Source organism: Triticum aestivum, chromosome 6D (genome assembly GCF_018294505.1).
Source record: "Triticum aestivum cultivar Chinese Spring chromosome 6D, IWGSC CS RefSeq v2.1, whole genome shotgun sequence".
Lineage (NCBI taxonomy): Eukaryota > Viridiplantae > Streptophyta > Magnoliopsida > Poales > Poaceae > Triticum > Triticum aestivum.
The window spans coordinates 10,921,171-10,932,281 of record NC_057811.1 but is presented as its reverse complement, the minus strand read 5'-3'; the positions used below and the strand labels follow the sequence as shown (position 1 = coordinate 10,932,281).

The 11,111-nt window shown below is 44.0% G+C and overlaps 1 protein-coding gene across 4 annotated transcripts; it reads right to left on the bottom strand.

Annotated features, from left to right (window-relative positions):
* Window positions 1-742: 742 nt before the first annotated feature.
* On the bottom strand, window positions 743-10,765 carry LOC123143044 (pto-interacting protein 1). Of its 4 annotated transcripts, none has more exons than XM_044561810.1 (9): window positions 10,545-10,765; window positions 10,149-10,452; window positions 8,388-9,412; window positions 7,680-7,951; window positions 7,453-7,579; window positions 3,432-3,705; window positions 3,211-3,340; window positions 3,039-3,125; window positions 758-1,181 (listed from the first exon to the last, which is right to left on the bottom strand). In XM_044561810.1, exons 3-9 carry the CDS (start codon window positions 9,364-9,366, stop codon window positions 1,044-1,046), a joined length of 2,007 nt encoding a protein of 668 aa, XP_044417745.1. In that variant the 5' UTR covers window positions 9,367-9,412; window positions 10,149-10,452; window positions 10,545-10,765; the 3' UTR covers window positions 758-1,043. The 4 variants fall into 4 exon arrangements, with proteins under 4 accessions (XP_044417748.1, XP_044417745.1, XP_044417746.1 ...); XM_044561811.1 differs by lacking the exon at window positions 758-1,181 and adding an exon at window positions 1,198-1,386; XM_044561812.1 differs by lacking the exon at window positions 758-1,181 and adding an exon at window positions 1,400-1,754.
* Window positions 10,766-11,111: the final 346 nt, after the last annotated feature.

The window sequence follows — 11,111 nt, the reverse complement described above, 5'->3', positions numbered from 1 at the left end:
CACCACGGCTACAACGTCCTCAAGATGCCAGGAAGCTGCGGCATCATCACAGTCGCTTGCGATGAGAAGGATGCGGTGTGCTCCCTCGAGCGCGCTTACCAGGCCGCGACGGTCGTGAATTCAGATGGCGAGGGCGCCATCCACCCCCCTGAGGTCGTTCCCAAGAAGAATAAGCAGCTCCTCCTCAGGAGCGCTCAGGAGGCTGGGGCATCTGACGATCGTGCTTCGAGCCCCGCGCCCTCAGCTGGGGCGCCTTTCCCTTCCGCATAGGAAGGCACGCTCGGCGCGCCCTCTTAGGTTGGGCACGGGGGCTCTCCTCTGGAGGGCCTCTGACCTGACCAGCGTCACGAGAGAGGCGTTCGGGCACTATGTGGAGGCGTGCTTCAACACGCGCTTCCGGGAGCAGGGCACAGAGCGCGAAGCACCAAGCGCTCAGGAGTTCATCACCAAGGCAATCGAAGAGCTTCAGGAGGCGCGGGCCATGCGCGGCGAGCGCTGACCCGCGTCGCTTAGTGCAGCTGCCGCCCAGGACATGAGCGGCGAGCTGCGCGTCTGCGTCAACATCTCGAGCCTCAACAAGGCTGCTTCTCAGGAGCTCTTCTGGCCATCCCGTGTCGGAAGGAGTGGGGGCTGCCCCCACAGCTATCTTCGCATGCCGTTTGGCCTGCTGGACATGGCCGTCACGCACCAGCGCTACATGCAGGGTATTCAGGGGGCTTGCAAGGCCAGGCGCCAGGCGATCCTATCGGACGAGGCGCTCGACCCTCGCGAGCCTCCGGAGCCTCGCGAGACCGTGGAGCCAGACGACTCGTGAGGGCACGTACCTTGAGCTACGTGGAGGAAATAGGAATTGGAACATGGCTACCCGAATGCCAAAATCCAAACCCAATGTCTAAATTTATGTGCACAATGAGAATCCAATACCGCAAAGGGCGAATGCTTAGCTACTTATTGAAATATCATGGGCCGTAGCGATATCGCGCATGATCTTTGAACCCATGATTATATTCCGCCACAACATCACATCACAATTCACATGCTATTCACTGCTTGGACGATGCCTCAGACTCCAGATGTGCTTCATTATCGGCGGAAATAGTCCTCAGAAGCTGGACGACGACGCTCATTCGTGGCCGGAAGTCCGCCTCGTACTGTACACAAAGCGCCGCGATTGCAGCCATCTGCTTGCCGGAGCGTCAATAACCACGAGAGCAATCGTTAAAACTTTCAGAAACTTACCGTGAGGTTAGAAACACCAATACAACATCTTTAAGAATGGCAAACAAGATAATATGGAGAATACGACTTCCTCCCTTATTCCGACGACCAAAGGACCAAAGGTCCGCCAATCCAACGACCATGAGCGCTAGCACCACAGGAAAATTCCTGTTTTGGCAATGATAACAGAGGGATGACTCGGTTCACTTTTTTTTTTTTTGAGGAAATGATTCAGTTCACTTTGAGCAGCGTGACTTTCCTATAATGAAGTACACAAACGATTCCTTGCTTTGTTATGTAGGCTTGCCCAAATCAGCTTGGACTTTTCAAGTAGACTCTTGGTAATTTTGCTTTGGCTACTGGTTTGAGAATGAACTTTGCTAAATCTAGCCTAGTGTCAAACTGCCCATCAATATGCCGCCTGTTAAAACTGCTGAGCTACCTTCCATGCTTGAATGCACTGTTGGTTCAATTCCGTTTACTTACTTAAGAGTTACAGCTTGGTACTACACATCCCACCGTCAGTGATCACTCCCCTGGCGGACAAAGTTGGACGCAAATTAAATGCATACTCAAGATTCATTTCTTATGGCAGGAAGCTAACTGTGTTTCTACTACCCCTACATATTTTATGTCCTTGCTTAAGCTTTTTTCAAATCTGTTATTCAACACGTTGACAGAGCCAGGAGGCGTTGTCTTTGGGCCAATGATGATCTTCAACATTTGATCAAACTTTTCCATAAATTCTACAGCCGGGCTGACACACCTTGGGTTGATCTGATTTGCATAAATTAAACGGTGGCTCTGTTCCCCTCACTCAGGGGAAGGTAGGCTGGTTTTGGTGGAAAGGTGTCTCATCGTTCTTTGATACGTTCAGAAGCATTGCTCCCTGCACGCCAGGCTCAAGTTAAACAATTCTTTTCTGAATTATTGACAGTTTCCTTCCCACGCATATGTTCATTTGCTCTAAAAAAAGGATATTTCAGTCCTGGGGCTCTCTCGGGAAGCTAATCATACGACCTATTTTCCCTGCCTCTTCCTGCACACGCCTGTGAGGAGTTCCAGCAGGTTGAGGATATTGTTAATCAACTTCGGCATGTTGTAGACTTGGCTGCACCTGATTCCAGGAGTTCTCCATGGGGGTCCAATGTTTATACTTTTTAAATCATGTTCGCTAACCTGGCCGGCTAAACAAAAGAGATATGGTGCAAAAGAGATGGTATTTATCCAAACAAAAGATCTTTGCATGGTTACTTTTGTAGGACCGGCTAAACACAAGAGATATGGTGCAAAAGAAAAACTGGTGCCTTGATTCTAGGCTGAATTGTGTTATGTGCCCATTGCTGATCATATTTGGATTGGTATGTTACTGAACCAAGAAATCATCTGTTTTTGGATTGTTCTTTTGATCATCGCTGTTGGAACTACTCGGGGTAGGGTAGATTATTGCTTATGCTCATCAGATTTTTACTGGCCCTTGTTTTTGGGAGATCTGTGTCTTGGTCTTATGGTATATTTGCAAGGAGAGAAATGGCTTCATTTTCCAGCAGTGTCTTTTGCCAGATAGAAAGTGTTTTCAAGAGAGATTTACATCATATCAGCCACAGGGTTAGACCATTTAAAACAAGCCTTGTTAGCTTGGATAATCACAATAATCTGATCTTGTTTAATAGTTTTGGGGGCTTCTCGCCCATGACCTTTTTGTCTCTCTCTTTTTCTTTGTAATTCTTATGCAATTGCTCCTTTTTCACATAAAAATTTGAGCGTAGGGGCTTCCCCTACTGTTTTGGGTAAAAGAAAAAAAAGGTTCAAGAACATACCTTTGCGACAGCCTTAGGAGGGTAATCTCCTCCTAGCCTCTTATCCACGCATTCTTGCACCTTGCATTCAGAAAGTCTTGGTGTAGCCTGCATGTTTATGTCATTAGAGTTGTGCTATCACATCTTCTGAACAAATTATATCGGCGAATGCAATGCATATATAATTACGTACCCATGTCACGAGGGATTTGCCACTGGGTAGTGTAGAATCAACTGCCTTTCGACCGGTTAAAAGTTCCAGCAGCACGACCCCGAAGCTGTAGACATCACTCATTGTAGAAAGTTGTTCGTTCATTACATACCTGACAGAACAAAAGACTAGATAAGTAGGAGAGTACTGATTTTCAAAACCGGTGGAAGAATCTGACAGCAATTTAAAAATGTGTTGCATACTCAGGCGCATCATAACCGTAACCGGGAGGAAAGTTAATACGATCCAAAAGGATATTGTCTATAGGGGGCTGTCTGGAAACACTAGGCCAACCAATTTTTGCAACGTCACTGTCAAAGAGAAATATATTGCTGGATTTGATGCCATCGTGGACAACGGAAGGCTGTGCCTTCTCGTGGAGGAATTCTAGCCCAGTTGCAGCACCCATGGAAATCTTCACACGCTGCGCCCAGGATAGAATCGGTCCTGGTTCAGCTCCCCAGACATTCTTTTTACCTGTGATCATAAGCCACAAGAATATCAGCTTTTTTGCGTCAAGAATTATTTTTTAGGGTATGTCTATGTCACATCTAGATGTGAGATAATATCTCACATCTAACATGACGTCATCTTAGTTGAATTTTCTAGCACTTGTTTGCTGCTTTTTATTTGTTCGTTATTTTTCATTTTTGTTGTTGTCTAGCCCAGCGTAATTTTTGTTTTTAGAGAATCATCCAGCATGACTAAAAAAGAGGGAGCATGCTTGCATGGGCCAAGCTTAATGCTGCCGCTGCTCCCTTGCTTAATGCTGCTAGCCGTCGTACTAGTACAAACGACAGCTCGCGTCCCTTCGTGTCGTTGCTGCTAGTTGTACTACCTTACTACACAGCAACTCGCGTCCCTTTCTGTTGTTGTTGCTAGTCGTACTACAACGCTACACTACATGATAGCTCGCGTCCATCTCTTCTTACGATGGAGATAATCTCGCTAGTATATTAGTTTTCTTTCCAATAAACATGTGAGAGATGAACACATTTTGATTTTTTTTAATTAATAAACACAAACAATTTTAGAACAATGAACAAATTTATGAATTTTGGAACATTTATTGAATCTTGTGAATTTATGGAAAAAGACAAAAAATCAGAAAAAATGAACAAAATGAGATCAAACTTTGAAAATAGAAAAATTAAAAAGGAGGAAAAAACCAATAAAGAAAACATGATAAAATAAAAACATGAACAAAACAAAACAAAAAACATATCCTAGCTAGTTGGGGCGGCTCGTCTGCGGCTTGTTCGCTGTCGAGGGTGGACTTGCATCTGGGACAAAAAAAATATTGAACCCCCAATGGCAAGTCGAGGGTGGACTCACAATCAGGACTAAAAAAGGTCAGCCCCTAGTTGTGAGTTCTGTTTGGACTTGCAACTGAGACAACAAAGATTGGGCCCCAGTTGCGAGTCAAGGGTGGACTTGCAACTGGAACAAGAAAAGGTTGAGCCCCAGTTGCGAGTTGACGGTGGACATGCGACTAAGACACAAAAAGGTCGGGCCCCAGTTGCGAATCGAGAGTGGACTTGCAATTGGGAGTAAAAAACTTGGGCCGCAGCTGCGAGTCGAGGGTGGACTTGCAACTCCGACAAAAAAGGTTGGACCCTAGTTGCGAGTTGACGGTGGACTTACACTCGGACAAAAAAAAAGTTCAGCCCCATTTGCAAATCAAGGGTGGACTTGCAACTCGGGCAAAACAGGTTGGGCCTGAGTTGCAAGTCGAGGATGGACTTGCAACTTGGACAAAAGAAAAGTCTCGCCCTATTTGTGAGTCGAGAGTGGACCTGGAACTACGACAAAAAAGGTTGCGCCCCGAATCGAGGGTGGACTTTCAACTTGGACAAAAAAAGGTCGGACTTCAGTTGCGAGTTGAGGGGGACTTGCAATTAGGAGGAAAAAAATGACGGGCCCCATTTGCGAGTCGGCGGTGAAATTGCAATCGGGAAAAAATGTCGGGCCCCAGTTGCGACTCAAGGGTAGACTTGCAACTTGGACAAAAAAATGTCAGAACCCTAGTTGTGAGTTGAGGGTGGACTTGCAACTAGGACAAAAAAAGGTCATGTCCAAGTTACGAGTCGAGGGGTTGCAACTGGGACGAAAAAAGGTCGAGCCCTAGTTGCGAGTCAACGATGGACTTGCAACTAGGAAAAAAGGTTGAGCCCTAGTTGCGAGTCGGCAGTGGACTTGCAACGGAGACAAAAAATGCCAGGTCCCAGTTGCGAGTCAAGAACGTACTTGCAACTGGAGTAAAAAATGGTCGGACCCTAGTTGTGAGTTGAGAGTGGACTTGCAACTGGGACAAAATGACCGGGTTCTAGTTGCAAGTCGAGGGTAGACTTGCAACTTGGACAAAAAATGGTCAACCCCCAGTTGCGAGTCGAGGAGACAAAAGCGAAGCAAAACATGCCTAGGCCAACAACAGGATACACAAAAAACAAATAGCCACAAGGTAGAAGATAGAGCGATTGGAATTGGGAAAACTATGAGCCTAGTTGCGAGTCGAGGGTGGACTTGCACCTGGGACAACTACGAAATTACGAGCCTAGTTGCGAGTCAAGGTTTGACTTGTAACTAGGATGAAACAAACTATAACCAATTGCATGTCAAGGGTGGACCTATAACTAGGATGCAGAATAAAACACAAGCAAAATAACAGGGGCCAAAAGTTGGTCAGTGACAAGATGGGGATAAGCTTCATCGTGGAACACCTAAACGATGACATATATGGGCCTATGTGGAAAGAAACGCGAGAACATGACAACACAAAACAAACGGGACAAGAGGACACGTGACAAAAAATTGACGAGCGGACACGGACGCGCATGTTTGGTTTGTACGAACATTAAGGCAAACAAATCGGACAGTTATAGATTTAGATGAGCTAAAAATTCATCTAAATTGAATTTAGCAAATCTGAAACAAAAAATCTAGCTACACGGTCAAACCAAAAATAAAACAAAAGGAGGGAATAAAAAGACACGTGGCCCTCCAAAAAAACTAAGCCCACAGAGAAAAAGCCAATACACAAAACATAATAACGACCCACTAAAAAATATCATATCAGACCTCACTGCTTCACAAGGGATACATAGAAAACACGACACAACATCAACAAGCACGACTGATAAACACGTGTATCTAACAGTATATGAGTTGGACAAAACATTATTAACTCTTATTTAGATGAGAATTAGCAAACCAATCCGAAACGAGACCCCAGACCGCGCGGCGAAAACAGCCTAACAAAAGATGCATGCGCGAACATGTCGACAAGTAGACACCAATCACACGATGCGACACATAGCGCGCATGACGAAAATAACCAGCAATCAGGATTTGCACGGCATTCAAAGTGAACATATGACAGAGTGAAAACAAGTTCATGAATTTTAAACAAATAAATAAAGAAAGAAAGGAAAAAGGAAAAATGGAAAACAGGAGAAACTAAAAATAAAAATAAAAACAAAAAAACATGAATTTAAAACTAATTCATAATTGAAAACAAATAATGAAATAGAAAAAATAAAACAAAAAGGAAAATAAAACGGAAACGAACAAAAAAACAAATACCGAGAGTCAAATGAAAAGTTTACAAAAATGAGAAGAACTAGAGTTGAGTCGTTGCACAGACTTGTGAAAAGAAAATAGAAAAACACAGCCGACGGTGAAAAAACTAAGGCCCACTAGATGAGAGGCACGTGAGTGAACTGTAGACAAAAAATGGCCTGCCAGCCCAATATCACCAAAGAAACAGGACAACGGCCTGACCTGGCACTAGCAACAACTTGGACATGAGCTACGCCCTAGACAAGGCTCAATGAGCGAGCGCACCAGCCACACCATCACGTTTTGCACAAATATTAAAGACAAGTGATCCAAGACTCTGGACTTAGATGTGAGATAGTTATTTCACATCTAGATGTGAGATAGTTATTTCACATCTAGATGTGAAATAGCAAATCTGTATTTTTTTAATCCAATATTCATACCAGTTGATCAATTTGATGAGACTTGTTATCGTTTTATAATATATATTTTCTGGCTCATAGACGCCCCAGATCGATCCGGCACAAACGTGAATATTCACACAACAAAGTGCCCCTCTCCTATCCTTGCTTGGATTGCATGTAACATTTATGTGCTCCCGGTATTTTAGTTCAAAGTTGAGCTAAATACCAGAGAGCACAAAAATTTTTGGAAGTAACAACTCACCATGAAGAATATCGTACAAGGATCCCCTGGATGCATACTCATAAGCAAGAATGTGGTTGCCTCCTTCAACACAGTATCCGAGAAGCTGGATAACATTTTCATGTTTGAATCTTGAGACCATCGGAACCTGCAGTAGATGGGTGGTAGTTAGAAGGTAAGCCTTGTTGTATTGATAAATAAAGAGCATTAACTGGACTATAAAAAAAGTCAAGGGACGAGGCCATTACCTCCAAAATATTTTTTGTAGTAGGCCTATGCTTCTTGATCGCAGATTTATGTCCATCTTTCAGCACTCCGAAAAAAACTTTATTGTTTGAGCCCTCTCCTATTAGAGCATCATTGCTAAAGTTCCTGGTTATTTCCTTCAGGTCATCCATGGAAATGGTCGGTACCGCTGATGGTAGAATTCCGTCCGTGTTTTTGACAGTAGCAGTGGTAAGAGGGATAGGGGAAGGCACATCCTCTGTCTTTCCACTTATAGTAAGACCAGAGTTGCTACCTGCATTAGGAGAAATTTGAAATGAAGATTTAAAAATGAGAAGCTCTTCAAGAAACATTCGATTATTTAGTTCTACTATTTGGCTCAACAAATATTTATCAACAAGTTTCTAATGTGATAACAAATGAAATTGGTCTCTACTCTCTACGTAGTTGACCTGGTACACTGACCAACCAATAAGACACCAGGAATGAGAAACACAAAGCATGTTGCTAGCATACAAGGAAATTTATTGATATTTATATACTAATATTTTGAAATAAAAATGGTGTATTTTTATCGGTTCACAAATTATTGAGTTAACCATTATAACTGAGTTTAAATGTGATATATATAAGAAAACAGCTAGTGAGACAGACTCGACATTAATTGAACGAGAAAGGAACTATTAAAATTGACACCCCAGTTGGAAAGGGCCATACAAATTCATTATTACCTGCAGAACTTCTACCCTTGCGCTGGTGGTAAGCTTTTCTAATTGTTCTAAGTCTATCTGCTACTTCAACCATTTCAGGACGCATTTTGCCCTCCATTTTTAAGCACTCGGCTGCTAGTTTTGCAACATCTTCAAGAAATTTCATGTTCTTTTTATCATTCGCAATTTCCACATCAAACATTTGTCTCATCTTTTTCCCTTTTCTCGGGGCTTCAGCAAAAGTTTGAGCAAGGATGATGTTCCCATCCACAGCTTTCTTTCGGGTGATGATTTCCAGCAGAACGACTCCAAAACTGTATACATCATTTTTGGGGGTTAGTATTCCACTCTGACAAAACAAAGGGTCCATGTAACCTATGCAACCAATGACATGTCTGGTATGTTGTGTCTCATCAGCAGCAAGCAATCTTGCTATCCCAAAATCCGATATCTTTGGCCGAAGATTTTCATCTAGCAATATATTAGCAGGTTTGATGTCACCATGAAGAACAGGACTATACATTGAATGCATGCATGATAATGCTTCAGCTGACTCAATGGCGATGTCCAGACGTTTGTCCAATGGGAAGGGGATAGAACCATTAGCATTGCTGCTGCAGCAGTGGAGGATGTTGTAGAGGTTGCCATTGCATACAAACTCCATAACGATCGTAAGAGCATTTACATCTGTGCAGCAACCAAACAGTCTGACAACATTCTTGTGATTTATCTGGGAATGCACTATCACCTCTTTGGCAAACTCTTCTTTCTTGGTTCCATTTTTGTATATCTTTACTGCGACTGGACGATGATTATCGAGTTTTCCTTTGTAAACCTTACCAAACCCCCCTTCTCCCAGCACGATGCCATACCCACCGGTGATGTCTTCTATCTCTTTTTGAGTGAAAGATCTTAGATTATAGTTGTTATCCACTCTTTCAAGCACCACATGTCCATTAGCATGAAGGAAATTTTTAACATTGCTCCCTTCATTATCCATTTGAAACCAAGATCAAATTTGTAAAAGGAGGAGAGGTGTGGCTTGCCTGCGTGCGTTAGAATGTAAACTAGTATCAGTGTGCTTACTTGAGACACAATTGTTACTATGTAATATGAGGGCGAATTTTACCTCTCCAACAAAAAAATACAGCGGGATTTAGTTTAGCTTTGAGCAAGTAAGTTCAGTTTAAAAAATAAACAGTGTTAAATAAAAATACAATCCATAGAGAAATTTGGCATCAATGAGACCTATGCTTTTGCAGGCACATCTTTAGAAGTAGGACAGAGCAGGAGTGCTCTGTGCTCAGCTTGATTCAAGAACACAAGATATTGCTAGAATTACCAGTTTGGAATTATGGCAGAGAAGCAATTTTCCCCTCTTGCTGAGACGGGGGCAAGGGAAAACTGAAAAGGCCAAGGCGAACCAGGAGGAAGGGAATCGGGATCCTGATTTGTTATACCTCACATATGTGCACTATTTTGGTGTCATACCCTTGATTTTAGCCTTGAAAGATCCGAGGGGCTGCCCCTGTCCTAGGCAAAGCGGGGGTTGGGTGTCCTGTGTTTAGACTGTTGAGAAATTGCCACCCCCAAAGCAATGATCTTGAAGCCAAACCCCTCAAAGCATACTACATATTATGCTAGTCTATGAGGCAAGATTCATTCGAAAATATCCCCAAAATACCGTGTGCAGAAAGATGACAAAAAAAACAGCGGGGGACAACGAAGACACATAATAATCTCACAAACTAAGTAAGTTTGATTCAGTCAAGCAGTGTTTACCTGTTAATTCTCTGAGTTGGCCTTGCTTATCTGAGGGTGAGATGTTCTTCCTCCCTTTGCGCGTTTGTTTGCAGTGCGGGGTGAGGGGACGCGGCCAGGAAGTCAAAACAGGGAAGGAGTCAGCACGATAGGTAGGGTGTGGCGACCTAGTCAGCAGCTGCCGGCCCAGCAGAGTTTTCAATTCACCGGAGTTTGATTATCTACATCTACTACATGCCGGGGCACCTCCCCCTCCTCACTTATTGGCCATGCGCCGGCGACGAGCTACCTGCCGGAGAGCATTCCAAGGACAAAAGCATCCTCCCTGGACGGAATATATGGCAGATCTCAAATCGGCAATCCCTGGCACCGGAGGAGAAATCTACCAACCGATCCAGAAATAAATATCGGACTCACCGCGATGTGGCGAAGACGGGAAGCGGCGGCGCACCGATCGAGCCGCCACCAGCGAGTATAGGGCGCGCGCGCGGCGCGGGTTCGACTCGCCGGCGGTGAGGCATGGCGGCGCGCTCCGGCCGTGGGCGTGGTGGGCCATGGAGAAAGATGCGCACGCGGGGGTTAAGCTTTGACCGCTAGAGACGACGACGACGACGACTGCGGGGTGGACTCGACCATGTGGGGCCCTGTGTACGGTACACATGGGAACAGCTACAGCCAGCGGTTTCTGAATATCTCCTTTTTTTCTTTTTCTTCAAGGACGCGCTCCTGCCATCGGAACGATTATTTCAATGTGCGAAAAAATTCCAAACCAAAATTTGCCGCATACATCTCGACATTATATGTGCGTACGTCAAGTTTTGGAGAAAAATGACATTTACGAAGGCCTGTGTAAAAAAGACAAAAAGATGTCTTATGTAAAGCACTTTTTAACATCATATTTTGTCTTTTTCAAATACGACACATAATTTTTCGGTTTTTCGCGAAACGACTTTTTGAGCATGTACAATATTGAGATGCACGCGC